Source organism: Mesoplodon mirus (assembly GCF_964341445.2).
Source record: "Mesoplodon mirus genome assembly, chromosome: 7".
In the NCBI taxonomy this organism is placed as follows: Eukaryota; Metazoa; Chordata; class Mammalia; order Artiodactyla; family Ziphiidae; genus Mesoplodon; species Mesoplodon mirus.
In genome coordinates, this window is record NC_138983.1 from 9540857 (window position 1) to 9561708 (window position 20852).

A 20852-nucleotide genomic window follows, 5' to 3' on the forward strand; every position below is an offset into this window, starting at 1 on the left:
CAAATACAGACTCGGAGAGGAGGTGGCGGACTTGTAGCCGCAGGGTGTACTGATAACATGGGTAGTGAGGGTGGGAGCTGGTGGGTGGTCCCCTTGCCAGCTTGAGCCCGTGCCACGTCTTCTGCTTGGTTTCAGCCTCTCTTTCTCTCAGCCATATGAGGATATAGCAACTAAGAGGTCGTCAGCAAACCGGGAAGAGGGTTCTTACCAGAACCCTACCATGCTGGCACTCTGATCTCAGACTTTTAGCTTCCACAGCTGTGAGACAGACTTCTGTCGTTTAAGGCACCCCGTCTATGGTATACAGTATTTGTCATAGCAGCCTAAACCGACTGAGACACAAGGGATGGGGCTAAACATCCTACAGTGCACAGACCCGTCTCCCACAACAAAGAATTATCCAGCGCAAAATGTTTTTTTATTTTTTTATTTTATTTTGGCTGCGCCAGGTCTTAGTTGTGGCACGAGGGGTCTGTAGTTGCAGCATGCGGACTTCTTAGTTGTGGCATATGGGATCTAGATTCCCGACCAGGAATCGAAACCGGGTCCAGGCCCCCTGCATCGGGAGCGTGGAGTCTTACCCACTGGGCCACCAGGGAAGTCCCAGCACGAAATGTCTGAAATGTCACTTCGAGAAACTCTGCTCAAGGGTAGCTTTTGTTTTTTTTAATATTTATTTATTTGGCTGCACCGGGTCTTAGTTGCGGCACACAGGATCTTTAGTTGTGGCATGCCGGATCTAGCTCCCCGATCGAACCTGGGCCCCCTGCATTGAGAGCGTGGAGTCTTAACCACTGGACCACTTAACCACCAGGGAAGTCCTGCTCTAGGGTAGTTCGAACTGTGCTTGCAGCCAGAAAGCACTCCTCCAAGGACTGCCGGCCTCCCCATGGTTCCAGATAGTGACCCCTTTGTCCTCATCCTTATGGTTGCAGGAGGCTGAAGCTCATGCCCAACTTCTCCCGTAGTGGTGCAAATAAGCTCAGAAGTTCTTTAACTTGCAGTGGTAGACCACAGGTGGAGCGGGCATCTGGGGCGTGGCAGGGAGGGTTAGGCCCGAGGGGTTGCAAAAGACCCATTATCTCGTATTATCTATGTATTGAATTGACATTCACCAGCTGGGTTAGCACAGGGTTATTGTGGATAACTGGGCTGTTTAGAAGTCCCACTGCTCCCCCCTCCCCCACCCGGAAAGAACAGAGATGAGTTGAAGATTGTCAGGAGATGATGATCTGCTGCAAATGGTCATTCACAAAGTTATTGACCTGCCCACCTGCGATGGCCACTCATTGGACCCTTTACTCAGCACTCAAGCCTCACTCTGTGGCTGCATGACAAAGCAATTGGATGATGTGATGAGTTTTAAACTTCTCAACTTTTGTGGTTTTGGTGGCTAGGAACCAGAGCCCTAGTTACAGGAGTGTTTTCTAATCTCTATGGGGTTTTTCCACGTAATTTTTGGTTTATGATCCAGCGCTCATACGTGGATGAGCTGTACTTTCTGCTTTCCCCGTGTTGTCCACTTTGTAAACTTGAATGGTTTCACATGTCACCTTCTCTGTCCCTGACACCTCTCCCTCTTGTGGAATGACCTGTTGCTTTACCTGTACCCACACAGCCCGTTATGCTGTGAGAGCCCATAGCGCTCATCATAGTCTGGTTATGTCAATATAGTCCCAATATAATGAATATAACTCATATAATTCTCCCCAATGGAAGAAGATGCTGGAGGGGAGGGACTACATGTTTTCTCATCCTTGAGCCCTCAGTACCGGGGCTGGGTCTGACCCAGGATCAGGCTGCAGGAAATGTTTGCTGAGCTGAACTGAACTTCAAAAGAGTAAAGCAGGGCTTCCCTGGTGGCGCAGTGGTTGAGAGTCCGCCTGCCGATGCAGGGGACACGGGTTCGTGCCCTGGTCCGGGAAGATCCCACATGCCGCAGAGCGGCTAGGCCTAAGAGCCATGGCCGCTGAGGCTGCGTGTCCGGAGCCTGTGCTCCACAATGGGAGAGGCCACAACAGTGAGAGGCCCGCATACCGCAAAAAAAAAAAAAAAAAAAAAAAGAGTAAAGCATATGCAACAATTTGATGGTGAAAATGGCAGATCTGGGCCACTCGATATATATATGGAGGAAAGAAAGACATTGCAGCAAGTTCTAGCAGGTTATGTTGGAAACTGCCTGAGAGTGTGTCCTTCTTTCTTTTTCAAACCAACTACAGCTGCTAGCATGCATTCCTCAGTGTCAAAAGGCTTGAGTGTTTCAAGATGCATTTTTGGAATGCTGGGCTAGCCATCGAGAATTTAAGATGTTTATGGGATATGCTTTCTGGTGAGATCACTGCAAAAGTTTGAATTGTAGGATATGTATTTTCTTTTAAAGAAATGCAATTATATTACTTTGAAGACTATACTAAGTGTAATTGAACTAAGCTGCGAGGAAGGACCTAGGCTTTGCATAACCACCAAGTACACTAGATCTTTTAGAAGAGGAACTTGGGGACCGTAATGAGTATACAAACGATTCATAGTTAACAGGCATGTTGTTTGTAAATAGTTTATTATCCCACATAGTTTAAATGCTTCCTCATTTTAGATATACGGTCAATTTGCTTAATAGCCTCTGTTTAAACGATCACAAATACTGGATCAGGGATATTAAATTTTTATTTATTTATTTATTTTGCGGTACGCGGGCCTCTCTCACTGTTGCGGCCTCTCCCGTTGCGGAGCACAGGCTCCGGACGCGCAGGCTCAGCGGCCATGGCTCACGGACCCAGCCGCTCCGCGGCATGTGGGATCTTCCCGGACCAGGGCACGCACCCGCGTCCCCTGCCTCGGCAGACGGACTCTCAACCACTGCGCCACCAGGGAAGCCCTATTTTTTGTTTTTATTTTACTTTTATTTTTGGCTGCATTGGGTCTTTGTTGCTGTGCACGGGCTTTCTCTAGTCGCGTTGAATGGGGGCCACTCTTCGTTGCGGTGCGCGGGCTTCTCATTGCAGTGGCTTCTCTTGTTGCGGAGCACGGACTCTAGGCACACGGGCTACAGTACTTGCGGCATGCGGGCTTTAGAGCACAGGATCAGTAGTTGTAGCGCACGGGCTTAGCTGCTCCGTGGCATGTGGGGTCTTCCCGGACCAGGGCTCGGACCCATGTCCCCTGCATTGGCAGGCGGATTCTTTTTTTTTTTTTTTTTCTTTTTGCGGTATGCGGGCCTCTCACTGTTGTGGCCTCTCCCGTTGCGGAGCACAGGCTCCGGATGCGCAAGCCCAGCGGCCATGGCTCACGGGCCCAGCCGCTCCGCGGCATATGGGATCCTCCCAGACCGGGGCACGAACCCGTATCCCCTGCATCGGCAGGCGGACTCTCAACCACTGCGCCACCAGGGAGGCCCAGGCAGGCGGATTCTTAACCACTGTGCCACAAGGGAAGTCGTGGCATGTATGAATTGATAAGTTTTTGTTTCATTCATTGATCTAACCAGTATTTATTGAAAGCGCATTATGTTCCAGACCCTGGGGATAGCAATGAGCAAGATCAAGTCCTTGTCTTCTTGGAACATTCTAGTGAGGCGAGGCATGTTAAGGGTTGCAAAAATCCAGATGGCTAATATTCTGTATAATTAACTTGTTTCAACGTAAGGCACTTTTGTGTTGTCCTGGAATAACTGAAGATGGATACATCATTAGAAACACATTCCTGGTCTATAGGACTTGGAGCTAAAAACAGAGAGAATGACACCTTCACCCTCACCTTGGATTTCTTCCATTAGGGACTGCTCACACTTATAGCGCAAACCCTTTAAAACCACATCACCCTTTGGTTCATCCACAGAAATGCGTTGGTGGCTTGTTTATACCCAACACTTCTTTGCAATTAACAATTACAGTGATTTGCATGAGCAACGATTTAACACTCATGGGAGTAAGAAGTCATTGTCAGGCTTGATTCCACTGATCTTCATATCAAAGGAGCTCAGATATTTTCAGAGTTGGTGATTCAAAAAGTAGGAAAATATATGGATTTGGAGTTAGAGGGCCTGGATTCACGTTATCCACCCGCCATTTATTGGTCAGGTGACCTTACGAAGTTCCTCTAACCTGTAGACCTTAATTTCATCATAAAAATGTGGCTAAAGCTGCCTGTGCTGGTTACTTCGGGGGTGTAAGTGCTTTATAATAATATATAAATGAAAGCGTCCTATGTTGAATGAACATGGGCCGTTGCTATGATAATTTATAACACAGTTCTGTGACTTTCTTCAGTAGTTTTCAGTTCTGTAGCTTTAATAAATAGGGACAGAGAAAACTGCTGACCCACTGGGCGTGGCAGCTGAGTATTCAATAACTGTCAGTCCTAAGGAGGGATGAGGTGCAGGACTAGAGACCAGAGATGAAATGAGAGGGGAGGGCAGGGGTGGTGGGAGTGAGGAACAGCCGGTGGCCGGGCGGGGGGCTGTGGTTACAGAGGGAAAGTTCTTTTTTTGTTGTTGTTGTTAATTATTTTATTGAAGTATAATTGATTTACTATGTTGTGGCAATCTCAGCTGTATAGAAAAGTGACTCAGTTATACACACACAGACATTCTTTTTTTAATATTCTTTTCCATGATGGTTTATCCCAGGATATTGAATATAGTTCACTGTGCTACACAGTAGGTCCTTGTTTTTTATCCATCCTATATATAATAGTTTACATCTGCTAATCCCACACTTCCCTCCCCCACCAACCTCCCCCTTGGCAACCACAAGTCTGTTCTCTATGTCTGTGAGTCTGTTTCTGTTTTGTAGATAGGTTCATTTGTGCCATGTTTTAGATTCCACATATAAGTGATATCATATGGTATTTGTCTTTGTCTTTCTGACTTACTTTACTTAGTACGATAATCTCTAGTTGCATCCAGGTAGCTGCAAATGGCATCATTTCATTCTTTTTTATGGCTGAGTAGTATTCCATTGCCTATATGTACCACATCTTCTTTATCCATTCATCTGTCGATGGACATTTAGGTTGTTTCCATGACTTGGCTATTGTGAATAGTGCTGCTATGAACATAAGGGTGTGTGTATCTTTTTGAATTATAGTTTTGTCTGGGAATATTGCTGAATCATATGTTAATTCTATTTTTAGTTTTCTGAGGAAGCTCCACACTGTTTTCCATAGTGGCTGCACCAACTTACATTCCTACCAGCAGTGTAGGAGGGTTATAGAGGGAAAGTTCTGCATGTAAGATACTGAAAGTGGAGTAGTTTCAGGCCCTCTTAAGCCCTAGGGTGCCACCTAGAAATGGCGTTGCTGAAACGAGGTCCCAGCTACCCTGTTTTAGAATGCAGAGGCCAAGAGGCCATTTTAGAAAGACTTCTATTTAAAAGTTTAAATGTCTATCCCTTAAAGGTTTCATCTTTAGCCATTCAGGAAATTCTACTCTATAAAGTGACTCATTCATTCCCCGAGGGTTCCACAACGCCAAGGTTTTACTGGGCCAACCGCAGAGACGTCCATTCCTGGAAGATTGTTCCCATTTTGTCATGGACTTGGAGGGAATATTTTTGAATTCTCAGTTATGGAGAACTCAAAACACTTTTTTAGAAATTAGTTCTAAAATCCTTAGGTATTGTCCTTCTCTTACTCTTGAGTATGAAAATTGGAAATGTCTTATGATCTCCAGATTAAATAATCTTAATGTGCTTAAAAAGGCAATTTAGATTCCAACCCTACTGCAATACAGACACCCCCTCTCCAGGACATCCCAGCCACCTTCCCTCCAGTTAGTGGGGGATTCTTTGATCTTTCTTTCTTTTTTTTTTTTAATAAATTTATTTATTTACTTACTTTTTATTTTTGGCTGTGTTGCATCTTTGCTGCTGCGAGTAGGTTTTCTCTAGTTGCAGTGAGCAGAGGCTACTCTTCATTGCGGTGTGCGGGCTTCTCATTGTCGTGGCTTCTCCTGTTTTGGAACTCAGGCTCCAGGTGCACAGGCTTCAGTAGTTGTGGCATACTGGCTCAGTAGTTGCGGCCTGTGGGCTCTAGAGCGCAGGCTCAATAGTTGTGGTGCATGGGCTTAGTTGCTCCGGGGCATGTGGGATCTTCCCGGGCCAGGGCTCGAACCCATGTCCCTTGCATTGGCAGGCAGATTCTTAACCACTGCACCACCAGGGAAGCCCTGATCTTTTTTCTGTAATCTCATCTTCAACCTTAAAATCCCACTGTCCTCACCTCTCTGCTTCCAAAGCTCAGGGCTTAGCATCCTGCTCTTCTCTATCCACCAAAGAAAGACTTATTTCCCCTTGAATCATTTTTTCCTTTTTTTATTGAAGGATAGTTGGTTTACAATACTGTGTTAGTTTCAGGTGTACAGCAAAGTGATTTGGTTACACATATACACATATATATTTTAAAAAATTCTTTTCCATTATAGTTTATTACAAGATAGTGAATACTGTTCCCTGGGCTATACGATCATTTTTTTAAGATATGACAAAAAAGCCAAGTTTTTACCAATTATTTCAGATAACTCAAAACTGTTGAGAGGGAAAAGTGGACGTCACCCCCGATGCCCTCTCCAAGGTAAGCCCCACTTGGCCTGCATATGCACTCTTTCTGGGAAAGCTCTCCCAGGCTGAAGGCTTTGGGACAGGGTCTCTGGATCCAAGTGTCCAGCTCCAGCTCTTTGTGGTCCAGCCCACATTTCTGCTGGACATGTGAGTCCCTCATTTCAGATACAGCAAATCTTTTTTTTTTTTTTTTTTTTGGTGGTACGCGGGCCTCTCACTGTTGTGGCCTCTCCCGCTGCGGAGCACAGGCTCCGGACGCGCAGGCTCAGCGGCCATGGCTCACGGGCCCAGCCGCTCTGCGGCATGTGGGATCTTCCCGGACCGGGGCACGAACCCGTGTCTCCTGCATCAGCAGGCGGACTCTCAACCACTGCGCCACCAGGGAAGCCCAGATACAGCAAATCTTAAGGTCTGCTGGCAGAATCCACTTCTATAGCCACTGTGGACAGGCCTTTAGTGACCTGCAAGACAGGTTTCCTGTATGTAACCATGGGAACTACCTTGGACCTCTGTGTGCCTCAGTTTCCTCATCTGTAACGTGGGTTAGAACACCATGATCCCTCACACACTGTTTTGCTCTGATCAGTCTATGCGTCCAGCCTCCTCCTCAATTAATATTTCTAGTTTCCCTTCCTGCACGGGTCATTTTTTTTGCCCAGCAGAAGGGCTTGTGGAGCAGTGTGGAGAACAGGAAGACCGAGGTCACCTTTGGGCTGTTAGCTGTGTGACCCTGCCAATCATGTGGTCCTCTGGACCTTAGTTTTCTCATATGAGAAATGGGGGACCAGGGCTGTCTGATCTCCAGGAGATGTTCTGGTTCTCATCTGAAACCCATGATTCTCATGACCTCCTCCTGCCCAGGGTGACCCCTCTGATCCTGAGGGAACAGTCAGCTCAGCATAGGTGTTTGCTGCTTTCAGCACACAGTGACAGTGGTAGGTTTTGGGGAGGGGACAGTCTGGGGAAGATGGACCCTTTTCTAGAGCCCCTGAGTCAGTTCCTCATGGTCTGACTTCCTTTTTTCCTTTGAAGTGTTGTGAAATCTCAGCATATCACCCACGTGCACATTCGACTCTGAGTGTATCCCGACACCATTCCAATCCCAAGTACGAGTGATTTGGAGATAATCTCTCACCTGTGAGCTTGGCAACCCCTGCTCTTTGTCCTTGCGTGGTGTTTTGAAGGGGCTAGGATAACCAACCATTCCGGCTTGCCCTGGACTGTCCTGGCTTTAGCCCTGGAAGTCCCATGTCCCAGGAAACCCCTCAGTCCACACCAGGATGGTTGGTTCCCCTCCCTGTAGTCCCCATCAGGGCCTGGCTGATTTCCTCAGTGGGACGGGCCACAGTTAAATAGAGTCCGCACGGCAGTGAATCTCAGAATCAGCTGGGGTTCTGGGTACATATAGATTCCTGGGCCCCATCCTGGAGGGTCTGAGTCAGTAGATCTGAAGTGGGGGCCAGGAATTTGATGTTATCAGGCCCCCAGGTGGGTCTGGGGTAGGTGGTTCAGGTACCACACCTGCTAGGCTTGGGGAAATGGAGGAGACAGAGTCAGCTCCTGCTCTTCTGACACAGGCAGGAGCCAGGTAGAGCCAGAACTCCCTCTGATATGCAGGGGAACGAAATCAGAGCTGTAAAGTGAGTAACATGAGTACTGGCCAATTTTTTTCCCTCCTCCCACCCTCCAAAGTCATTCAGTGCTTACAAAGCTTGGCTTTGTTCATTATGAGGGCTGACGTGGCATTTTTTGGCAGGGGGTCTGCACAGAGGGTGGGTAAGTTGCAAGAAATGGCCATTGCCTGAGGCTCACATCAGACTCACCTGTCTCAAAACACCTCTGCACTGGGTGACCCCTCTGGTGAGGGGACTGAGGGGGACCATCATTAAAGCCCCTTGCAGCTCTGATGTTCTGGCCCCGGGTGGTGAGGAAGTAGCCCTGTCCTTATTCTTGGTGGGCAGCTGTCACTGCTGTTGCTTACAAGCTAAGCCTTATTCTAAGGTGAAGTGAAGCTCTGGTGTCCTCAAGGGCCCTTAGTGATAGGGTTGATGGAACAGGACCTGGAGGTCGGGTGGCCGTAAAGGGCTCACTTATTCTCTGGGTTCGGGGATGCTCCCTTGTCCCTGATGCCAAAGGATAAAGTGGCAGAGATGTCCTTTTTTTTCTTTTTCTAATTGAAGTATAGTTAACTTACAATGTTGTGTTAGTTTCAGGTGTACAGCACAGTGACTCATATATATATATATTCTTTTCTTCAGATTCTTTTCCCTTATAGTTTATTACTAAATATTGAGTATAGTTCCTGATGTCTTCTTTTTTTTTTTTTTTTTGTGGTACGCGGGCCTCTCACTGTTGTGGCCTCTCCCGTTGTGGAGCACAGGCTCCGGACATGCAGGCTCAGCGGCCATGGCTTACGGGCCCAGCCGCTCCGCGGCATGTGGGATCCTCCCAGACCGGGGCACGAACCCGTGTCCCCTGCATCGGCAGGCGGACTCTCAACCACTGCGCCACCAGGGAAGCCCCTGATGTCTTCTTATTCACACCTCGCGTTGTTCTTTCGATGGTTTGGTTTTCCAGAGTCTCTCTGTCCATGGTCATTCTGAGGGTGCTGGTTGGTGGTGGAAGATGGTATTCTTTCCAAACCCTTTGGTGGCCTCAGAGTTAACTTAGAGCTTCGGACTGTGCACATGGCAGTGCGTTTAGACACAGTCCTCTTGCCGAGATGTGTTCCGGGAGCAGAACCCCTACGTGCGGACCTACAATTCAAACTCCACCTCCTGCTTCCAGTCTCCTCCAGTCCCCACTCCTCTGGGTGAGCTGAAACCCCCCTGAAGGCTCTCTCCCCTCCTGTGGACACCAGACTTGACCTTCTTGGAAGACAGTGGTGCAGTGCCAAGTTCAACTCCTGGGTTCAAATCCTAGCTCTGCTATTGACTAGCTGGGTCTCCAAGATAAAAACATGGCAGGGGGCTTCCCTGGTGGCATAGTGGTTGAGAGTCCGCCTGCTGATACAGGGGACACGGGTTCGTGCCCCGGTCTGGGAAGATCCCACATGCCGCGGAGCGGCTGGGCCCGTGAGCCATGGCCGCTGAGCCTGCGCGTCCGGAGCCTGTGCTCCGCAGCGGGAGAGGCCACAACGGTGAGAGGCTCGTGTACCGCAAAAAAAAAAAAAAACATGGCAGGGACTGTGATGGCTCTAATGAGGCAGTCGCTAGGAGACTGTTCTGATAGTTCCTTCCCACCTTCCCCACCCCCCAAATAACAGCAGCTAGGAAGAAACTACAGGAATGTAACAGACCCCCAATCCACTAAGCCCATCTGCAGACAATGCAAAGGAACAGGCTGTGCAGCATCGTGGGTAGGACCTCTGGCTCCAGAGAGGGGCTGCCTGCATCCAGTTCCAGCCCCCCCCACCCCCTACAAGCTGTTCTTCCTTAGCCTCAGTTTTCCCCTTGCCTTGTAGATAGGGTTGTTTTACTTATTTATTTGTTTTGTTTATTTGTTTATTTTTCTCGGTACGCGGGCCTCTCACTGTTGTGGCCTCTCCCGTTGCGGAGCACAGGCTCCGGACGTGCAGGCTCAGCGGCCATGGCTCACGGGCCCAGCCGCTCCGCGGCACGTGGGATCCTCCCGGACCGGGGCACGAACCCGCGTCCCCTGCATCGGCAGGCGGACTCTCAACCACTGCGCCGCCAGGGAAGCCCCGGGCTGTTTATTAAATGAGGGACCACACGTGGAGTGTTTGGCACAGTGCCTGGCACGTTGTAAGTGCTCAATAAACATCAGCCAGTTGCTATTTTTGTTATTGTTACTATTGTCTGCTTTAGAGGGGGCCCCCTGGCATGCTGGGTATTGGCTGGTGTGAGTGAACTGTGCCAGTAAAGCCAACCCCGGCCAGAGATGGTTGCTTAATAGGATGTATGGCCAGCATCTGCCGCGCCCTCCCCGGTTGCCGTGGTTACTGACCTGGGCACCTGGTTCTCTCTCTGTTGCTGGCGCCTCTCCAGCTCAGGTCTAGGTGACCCCATTCAAACCTGGTGTCATTCCATGACTGTTTCTCTGCGGTCCCCTCCTGGATGCTCTGGTTTCAGTTTTGCTCCAGCTGAGCAGAGGCAGACCCCACAGGTGGCAGAGTGAAGGGTGAACTGGAGGGACCAAAGGCCAGGTGTTGGTTGAAAATCTCCAGGGGAGGCACGGTGAAGGCTGGAAGGGCACCAGCCATGGCAAGGGAGAGAGGACAGCTTTAAGAAGTGTTCTGAATTTAGAACTAATAGGATGTGGCATTCTAACATATGAAGAGAAGAAGTGAAAAATAAATGATACTTCTAACTTGAAAAGCCCTATCCTATTCTTTCTATGCTTCACTCAATGGATCTCATCAATTCCTGTGACTTGAAAGACCGTTTCTAGGCTGATAATCTCCAAATTCTCAATTCCTTGAGCTCCAGCCTTGCCCCCTTCACTTGGATGTCTCTGGAGGCATTTCAAACTCAGCATTTCCAAAATGAAACTCCAAAAATGGCTTGCCTCCCTCACTCCCAAATTCTTTTCTCCATCTCAGTAAATTGTACTACTTTCCCTTGGGTCCAAGGTAGAACCTATGAGTGTCATCCTCCATGTCTCCCTCTTCCTCATCCCTTGTATCCCACCCACCAGCAAGTCCCATCATGTGCATCTTGGGACTACATCACAAAGGAAACACACCATCTCTCTCCATCTCTACTGCCACCATCCAAGGCCAAGCCACCACCATCTCTCACCTGGGAGACTGTGAGTCCACACTGGGCTCCCACTTCCACTCTGGCTCCAAATTCCAGCCATTTGTTTTAGGAACACAAATTTGATCGTTAATCCTCTTACCCAGTGATTTCCAACGGCACTTAGCACGACAATCACCACCATCCCATGGCTTACCCTTTTCTATCCTGGATCTCGCCTTCATCTGACTTCCCTCCTCCCATCACTCCTCTTTGGCCTCACTGGCTTCCTTGGGGTCCCCGTGAGGCGCCACGTCTTTCCTTCTTTCGCTCCATCATGGTTCCCACTGTCTGGAATGCTCTGCCTCATCTTTGCGTGGCCAGCTTCTTTTCATCCTTCAAACGTCAGCCTAAGTGTTCCCTCTCAGCTCACTGCCCAAGACCTAAGGAGGCTCAGCATCCTTCTCATCATCCTCTTTAGCCAATCATTTCACTCAGAGCACTCACTGTTCACAACTTGACATTTTCATTTGTTCATCTTGTTTATTGTTTGCCTCCCCCACTGGAGTGTCAAGCCTATAGGGCAGCCTGGCACACAGAAGGTGCCAACAGGTATTTGTTGAATCGATGAACAGGTGGCTGATGGGGCTATGCACTTAAGGAGCACAGGGGGCCAGGAGAACGCTGGTAGTCAAGGGGTGGCAGACGGGCTGTCAAGGGGACTTGAGACCAAGGGATAGGAAGGTAGTGTCAGTAAAAAGAGAGGAGGGTCACATTGGTAGGGTATACTTTTGGCTGCAGGTAACAGCAAAAGTGTCCAGTGGTGAGGTAGACAAGAGGGATTATTTTTAAAAATTTAAAAATTAAAGTATAGTTGATTTACAATATCATGTAAGTTTCAGGTATACAGCACAGCAATTCAGAATCTATATATTCTTTTTCAGATTGTTTTCCCTTATAAGTTATTACATAATATTGAGTGTAGTTCCCTGTGCTATACAGTAGGTCCTTGTTGGTTATCTATTTTATACATAGTAGTGTGTATATGTTAATCCCAACCTCTCAATTTATCCCTCCCCCCACCCCCTTTCCCCTTTGGTAACCATTAGTTTGTTTCCTGTGTCTGTGAGTAAGAGGGATTATTTTTCTCGTGGTTGAGATGGTCAGTAGCCAATCTCTGGTCAGTGTCACTGAGGTCCTTTTGACCTCCCCTCAGCTTCAGGCATCACATCCTCACACGACTGAGTTCAAAGACAGAAAAGGAAGCAGCCTGGGCAGACACTGTCCTCACGGCTCCCTCGTATTGGTGGGGGTGGGTGGTGGTAGAGGGGTTGTCCCCAGAAGACCTTCACTTATCTCGCCCTATATCCCACTGGTCAGAAAGGACCCATGCTGCCCTTGGACCAGAAGCTGTGTCCATCTTGCTGAAATAAAAGAATCTCTTTCCTGTCCTTGAACTAAGTTGGGATTCTGCCAGCTAAAGAGAAGGGAAATGGCTCTGAGTAAGCAACAAGCAGTGCTGGCCCCAAGTACCTCTCACAAGGAAGCGTCTTTTCCGTTGGGTTCACTGCTACAGAGAGGTCAAATGGGATGGGTGTTGCGAAGCGGCCACTGGATTCAATGCTTGTAGACTATTTGTGGCCCTTGAGAGGCAGTTCCCATCGAGTAGCCGGGCTGGGCTGCACCCGGCAGGGGCTTAGGAATCCCTGGGAGAAGTTCAGGAGATGAAAGTGGGCTACCAGGAAGTTTGGAGTTAAAGCTAAGAGGAGAGATGGGACGGTCTCTGGGCACAGGAGGCAGACACAGGAGGTCTGACTTTTCATCCGGGACAGACTTGAAGATGTTTATAGGCGGAGCAAAAGAAGCCAGCAGGAAAGGGAGGGTAGGGATTTTGAAGCAAGATGGGATAGTTGATTCCTGTGCTCTGAAAGAAGCATGGGAATGGGATCAGTGCACAAGAGGTGGTGGCTGTTACTGGAACAAGTGGGGAGGCTTTTATGAAGAGACTCAGATGCCTTCTGAGACTGGGGGGAAGGAGGGCAGGATGGTGAAGACCCCCAGGAGGGACAAAGATTCCTTATTTTCTTTGATGTGACAATGGGCTCACTTAGAGATTGAATTCATGATCTTGATCTTTCCATCAACCCATCATTTTAACATCTGATACAATAGACTCTAAAGAGACAGATCACGTTCCTGTGGTCGTACACTGGAAAGTCCAAGGACAAAGCCTATCCTTGAGTTTCCTTGTTCAGATGGACGCAGCCACCCAGGACATGGTCAGGGGCATGGTTATTACATGATGCAATCCAGAGGGTGGAGGTCACTTCACACACAGCATGGAGCTGCCAGATCCTGTAGCCGACGGACAGCAGGGTGGAGAGGGAGAGTCCTGGGCTGTACAGAGAGGACTAGGGAGCCAGGTCAAGGTCCACCACTTACAAGCTGGGGTTCGCTGGCATCTTCCAAGCCTGACCTTATCTGCAGGGGGGTGGGTTATGGTGCTTGTCTCCTCCCTCTGCTGTCCACAGTTATAAAACGTGTTGGCTTCTCACAGGGATTAAGGGAATGCCTTCTTGCCCCGTCACCACTCCTCTATGGGGAGTTTTGACCCTGCTCAGTAGCCCCTGGAATAGGATGGCAGTTTTCGTCCCCATTAGCCCTGGCCTGTCACTTCTGAAATCTTTCCCCTCTTGTTTTGCGGGATGATGGCACAGCGCCCAGCTCGTAGAACAGGGAGCCAAACCCTCTCCTCTGTTTACTCAGATCGTAGCTATGGCTGCAGCAAAAAGCAAACAGCAGTTTGACTAGATGCATGAGCTCAATATTCCACAACATTGGAAGCTCGTGTCTGCTTACGTAGGAGGCATAGAACACAATATTATGTTGAAATGACTAATAGTCCCTACAGAAAAAAAATGCATTTTTAAGAAAAAGTTCTTAGCAGGAATGTTCAGATGCTGAGTTGGTAAGACTGACACTAGTTCTGTGTGTCTCCTCTTCAGAATCTCCTTCCTGTCCATCCCCATCACATGCTGCCTCGGGGTGTGGGTTCTGAAGGGGACATGTCTGCCGTGTGGTCACCCTCTTTACCCAGCCCGTGGGGTAAGACTTGGGGCTCCACACACGTTCACGGAGTCGCTGGGGGAGGCTGATGCTGGTAAGAAGTGAGGAACAGGATCATTTGATCCCATTAAAGCTGTCATCATTGGATCAGTCCTGCCCACTGGCTGGGTCACCTGGACCCCACTTCGTCATCTCTAAAATGGGACTAACGATAGTTTCTCCGTCACGGGATGGCCGTGGAGAGTCAATGAGTTTATTGTGAAGTGTTTAAGAGGGTGCCCAGAGGCAATCAGTTACTCAATCAACAAACACAGAGTGCCTGTAACTTGTCCCTGTTGTGCCTTGCGGGAAGGAAGCCCCAGATGCGTCTATGCCCTCGAGGAACCAGCATCTATCTGGAGAAGGAAAATTGGACACTCTGGACATCAATAGAGAGCAGTGAGGCCTGGGGGAACAGCCTTTCCCGTGGGGAGGATGTCCTGGAGGGCAAGCAGCTGCTGGGTGGGGTGCGCTGTCAGCCAGCCCTGCTTAATCTCCTGGCAGCCGAGGCAGGGAGAAAGGAGAATCTGGTATTCATTGTGTGGTTGTTTCTGATTTCCTTCTGCTTTTGAGATCCTCTTCTGAGGGAGAACAATGGCCCAAGAGGCTCAGGCTTCCTTGGCCAGGTACCCACCAAGCTGTGGGGGAGGCAGCGCCCAGAAGGAGGCAAGAGCCAGCCGGGCACTCGCAAGCAGGTTGGCATTTGATTCCCGTCTTCTGAGAATCTCTGGGGACACTGGGTTTTGGTGGCTGGTTCGAATCCCAGCCTATTATTTATCATTATATCCCTGGGGCTTTGAGTGAGTTCTCCCAATCTCATTTACGAGTATTCTTTTAAAACTTTCTCTATTTGCCAAGGAAGAGCAGTCCTTCTTGTACCACCAGGAAGGCAGTACCGTCAGACGCTGGGTGAGCAGAGGGGGCCGTTGAACACATGGGACTCCCTGTGGGCTCTTGATTTTGGAGCCACGAGGTTGCTCCCTGCCACTGTGTCCCCAGCAGGAAGTGGAGAGTGCAGGGTCCTCGAGCACATCGTCCAGCCCACAGACCAGCGCCGGAGAGGGATCCTCAGTGGAGGACCCCGGGGCTGGCGTTTCCCCAGCTGGTGCCTCGTAAGGCCAGCTGGGGGCAGAAGGCCCAGGACTGTGTCCAAAGAATGGGGTGGGGTTTCCTCATTCCTCTCTGTCGTCACACTTGGCCTCTTATTTGTGGATTTTAGTACATTTAGCGGCCTTGCTGGATTACTCTTTCATCACCAGAAAGCAGAGAGAATCTAAAAGTGACTGACCCACATATGGAAAGGGGCAGAGACAGCCGGAGGGCTACTGGATTACGATCTTCAAGTCTATTGAGAAAGAGGCTCTGAGGATGACAGGTCAGCGTAAGAGGAGGGAGGGGGCGACACAGCCCTGCAGGGGCTAGGGCAGGGGTCAGCTGTCTTCAAGATGAGACAAGACCAGAACAGGGTTGCCCAAGCTTAAGATGTCCAGTGCCATCATCACAATTTCTGCCACATCCACATGCCATCGTATACTATTTGTTTAATAACTGTCTTTAAGTAGGTTTATTTTAAAAACCTTACTTTAAAAAAAAACACCTTACATTTAATTAGAAAAAAAAACTTTATGTAATTACCATAAATGAAATCCAGAATTTTTCTAATAAGCACTGAAAAAAGTTCCTAACTGTTAAAGTAAAAATATTCATCGTGTACCACTAAAATTTTGACCGCCACCCAGAGCTTTGTGTAAGTTCTTGGTGTAGGCTTTCTTTTTGAAATTTATTTATTTATTTATTTATTTATTTATTTATTTTTTCTGCGGTACGTGGGCCTCTCACTGTTGTGGCCTCTCCCGTTGCGGAGCACAGGCTCCGGACGCGCAGGCTCAGTGGTCATGGCTCACGGGCCCAGCCGCTCTGCGGCATGTGGGATCTTCCCGGACCGGGGCACGAACCCGTGTCCCCTGCATCGGCAGGCAGACTCTCAACCACTGCGCCACCAGGGAAGTCCTTGAAATTTATTTTTCTTTAACAATTATTTTATTGAAATATAGTTGATTTACAGTATTCTGTTAGTTTCTGGTGTACAGCAAGGTGATTCAGTTTTATATATATATATATATTATTTTTCAGATTCTTTGTCAGATATATATATATATGTTCTTTTCCAGATTCTTTTCCATTATGGTTTATTACAGGATATTGAATATAGTTTTCTGTGCTGTACGGTACGACCTTGTTGTTTATCTAATTTATATCTGTTTTGTGTCTGTTAATCCCATACTCTTAATTTATCCCTCTCCCCCCCTCCCCACCTTTGGTAACCATAAGTTTGTTCTCCATGTCTGTGAGTCTGTTTCTGTTTTGTAAATAAGTTCATTTGTATCATATTTTAGATTCCACATGTAAGAGATATCATATATTTGTCATTCTCTGTCTGACTTACTTCACTTAGTATGATAATCTCTAGGTCCATCCATTTTGCTTCAAATGACATTATTTCATTCTTTTCTTTATGGCTGAGTAGTATTCCACTGTGTGTATATATATCTTGGTGTGGGCTTTTACACACCAGGGGGTCCACATGTGTCTGAGGGGGGCGAGGTTGACATTAGCTCCAAGTAAGGAGAAGCGTGATTTGTGTTGACTTGTGACCCCATAAAGATGCTCCAAGAGAGCATCCTGCTGCTTGACCAAGGTTTCCCCAGGCCCCATATCCACATCTCCAACATGGGAGAATGACAGTTTTTCCGGGGGAGGATGGACTGAATTCATGTATTTACAAGGTATTTAGAACAGCGTCCAGTGCATAGTAAGGGCTCAACAAGTGTTAACGCCCACCATGACTTGGGAGATTCTGGCTGAGGGCTCTTGGCTGCCCTGGGCATCCCATCGCCTGTCTTGGAGACAGGGCCAGGGCTGACATGGTCTTGGGATTCCCTCCTCCTCTCATGGTCTCTTGCTCTGTAACTTCTCCACTGGGACAGGTGTGGCCGGGTGGCCTGACCATCATTTACCTCATGATTATAGGATTAAGTTAGGATGCAGTCATGGCATTAGTCATCATGAAACATCCCCGTTGGAACTGGTGGCCATCTATGTCCACTGGAGGCTCTGGCATGGGCTCCCAGGGGCGGGCACTCATGTTGGATCTGGGTCTGCACCTCCATCTGAGCAGCCCCGTGTTGTTTCTGGAATGGGACTGATGGCTTGGAGAAAGGAGCTGTGGGAAGCAATCCCAGGTTCCCCGGCGGGACTGGAAATACTGCTTCAGGCCCTGGAATTTTACTTTCCTGTTTGGCCTGGCACTTGTCCTCCCCTCCCCCAGCCCACCACATATTCGTCTCGGATGCATCCTCTCCCTCCCCCTCTCGAATCCGTTTCCTCATCTGTAAAAGTGGAGGTTGCACTAGATCGTATCTGAGGCCCCTTTGAGCTTGAGAAAGCTATGATTCACCTCTCAGCCACCCCCTCACTTTTCCCGCGGGCCTCTTGATTGACACTGAGAAGAAAGGTAGGAAGGAAAAGAGAGAAACAGGGGGAGCCGTGCATCCTACAGTGTAGGCACCGGCCCCCACGACACAGAAGTATCCGGTCCAAAGTGTCAGTAGTACTGAGGCTGAGAAACCCTGCTTTAGAGAAGGAGAGACAGAAGGAAAGAAATGATTTAAAAGGCAAATGTATAACGAATGCCCCCGAGATGATAAGTGATTAGACAAATGATACTGAAAGGGAAAATTCAGGGAGCAAAGGAAATGCATGGGAAAAAGGTTTATAAATGGGGAGAGAAAACATCGCTAGGGTGGAGAAGGATGTGTTTGTAAGGTGATCACGGTGTGGGTTGTGAAAGCGAGCTGCTGGCCTGAGAGTATAAACCAGCGCTGGGGGGATTGCCATCCCCCTTTCTTGGTCACTCTGGAAGCTGCCGCTCCTCTGCAGCTCCTCCTATGGAATTTCAGCAGTGCAGCCAGTCAGCAATGGTGCCTGTTAATGCCCCCAAGTGGCTTTAAGGTAACAGGCTGGATGGTCCAAAGACTTAGGCGGTCATTACCGTGTGAGTATTATCATGTGAGTCGGTCATGCTTCGTTTTTTCTGTGAGACCTTTGCTCCTCATTGAATTAACCACTCAGTTCTCTCCAGCTCGAGAGGAAGACAGGAAGACACCACAAACACATGATGAAAAGAAATTAGCATAGAGTGTATTTATGACCCCAGGGGTAGGCAAACATTTCTAAAAGGGAACACCAAAAGCATTTCTAACCATAGAAGAAAAATGGATACATTGGACTTTATTAAAATTAGAAGGCTCTCTTCATAAAAAGGTACTATTAAAAACATGAAAAGACAAAAACTCTAATTCAAAAAGATACATGCATCCCAATGTTCAGAGCAGCACTATTCACAACAGCCAAGACATGGAAGCAACCTAAATGTCCATCAACAGATGAATGGGTAAAGAAGATGTGGGTATACATGCATATATTTACAATGGAATGTTACTCAGCCATAAAAAAGAATGAAATAATGCCATTTGCATCTACATGGATGGACCTAGAGATTATCATGCTAAATGAAGTAAGTCAGACAAAGAAAGGTAAATATCATATGATATTGCTTATATGTGGAATCTAAAAAAATGATACAAATGAACTTATTTACAAAATGGAAATAGACTCACAGACATGGAGAACAAACTTGTGGTTACCAAAGGGGAAAGGGAGGGGAGGGATAAATTAGGAGTTTGGGATTGACAGAGAAATGCTACTATGTATAAAATAGATAAACAATAAAGCTCTACTATATAGCACAGGGAACTATATTCAATATCTTGTAATAACGTATAATGGAAAAGAGTCTGAAAGAGAATATATATGTGTGTATATGTGTGTGTGTGTGTGTGTGTGTCTGAATCACTTTGCTGTACACCTGAAACTAACACAGCATTGTAAATCAACTATACTTCAATAAAAAATAAATTTTAAAAGGCACCATTAAAAACATGAAAAGGCGAGTCTCAGTCTCAGAAGATGTCTGCAATACATATAACTGGCAAAGTATTCATTTCCAGAGTAAATGAAGAGCCACTATAAATCAGTAAGAAAAAGGCGAATGACCCAATAAAAACTGGGCAAAAACCTTACAGACACTCACAAAAGAGCATATCCAGATGGTCAAATAAACTGTGAAAAGGTGCTCAACATCATTACTCATCAGGGAAATGCAAATTAAAAGCACAGGAAGCTACACTACACAGCCACCAGAAGGGCAAAAATAAGAGCGAGCACCAGGCATCACTGAAGATAAGGAGCCACTGGAACACTCGTGCATTGCTGTGCGGGGTGTAGAAATGGCACAGCCGCTTAGGAAAATTGTTTGGCAGGTTCTAGTAAAGCTAAAGCTTTCCCACTCTAGAACCCAGTAATTCCACTCACAGGTACACATACCCAGTGCCTGAGCTGACAAAAAGATATGTACAGAGTGTTCAAAGGAGAAATTCCCTGGCGGTCCAGTGGTTAGGACTTCGTGCTTTCGCTGCAGGGGTTACAGGTTTGATCCCTAGTCGGGGAACTAAGATCCTATGTGCCACGTGGTGCGGACAAAAGATTAAAAAAAAAAAAGAATATTCAGGGCTTCCCTGGTGGCGCAGTGGTTGAGAGTCCGCCTGCCGATGCAGGGGACACGGGTTCGTGCCCCGGTCCGGGAAGATCCCACATGCCGCGGAGCGGCTGGGCCTGTGAGCCATTGCCGCTGAGCCTGCGCGTCTGGAGCCTGTGCTCCGCAGCGGGAGAGGCCACAGCAGTGAGAGGCCCGTGTGCCGCAAAAAAAAAAAAAAAAAAAAAAAAAAGAATGTTCAAAGGAGTTGTCTCCAAATCCCATCAACAGAAGATGGGACATAGACTGTGATATATTCATACAATGGAGTGCTACACACACAACCATGACAGAATCCACATTGTCTGAGTCCATTCATATGAAGTTCAAGAAGAGGCAAAGCAAAAATATGAGTCAAATCATGGTCGTAGCTGGTGGGCATATGGATTGAGATGGTGCAAGGGGGAACTTTTTGGGGTGCAGAAATAGTCTATATCTGGACTGGGGTGGTGGGTATACACATGCATATAAATGTAAATAATTATCAAGCTGTCCATTGAAGATGAGTGAGTTTTATGTACTTTATATATGTTATGCTTCGATTAAAAAAAACGAAAAGATGCAGATTCTTATGTCCAAGTGAAGTAATAGCAACAATAATAATTTATTGAATACCTTATATGTGCCAGGTGCTTAATACAGATTATTTCACTTCATCCACCCAAACTCACCTGTCGGCCAGGTATTATTCTCATTTTACACGTGAGGAAACCGAGGCCTAGAGAGGTTCACTAGCTTGTCTGAGACTCACAGCTAGTGGGTGCCGGGGCCAGGACTCGAGCTCCACAATCCAAGCTCTTGCCACTCGGCTTGGGATCTCACAGTGATTCTTGGTTCACCACC

At 47.7% G+C, this 20852-nt stretch overlaps 1 protein-coding gene across 5 annotated transcripts in view; it reads left to right on the forward strand.

The window, feature by feature from the left end:
• AHNAK (AHNAK nucleoprotein) overlaps positions 1–20852 on the forward strand; it is a 103874-nt gene that overhangs the window by 63778 nt on the left and 19244 nt on the right. The window contains exons 6-7 of one of the 5 annotated variants that reach the window (XM_082629046.1): positions 6511–6567; positions 9132–9172. The exons of 3 other annotated variants lie outside the window; for them this stretch is intronic. In XM_082629046.1, the coding sequence (XP_082485172.1) occupies positions 6511–6567; positions 9132–9157 (83 nt within the window). In that variant the 3' untranslated portion in view covers positions 9158–9172. Of the gene's footprint in view, positions 1–6510; positions 6568–9131; positions 9173–20852 lie in introns of those variants that run through there. One more of the 5 variants, XM_082629047.1, reaches the window with a different exon arrangement.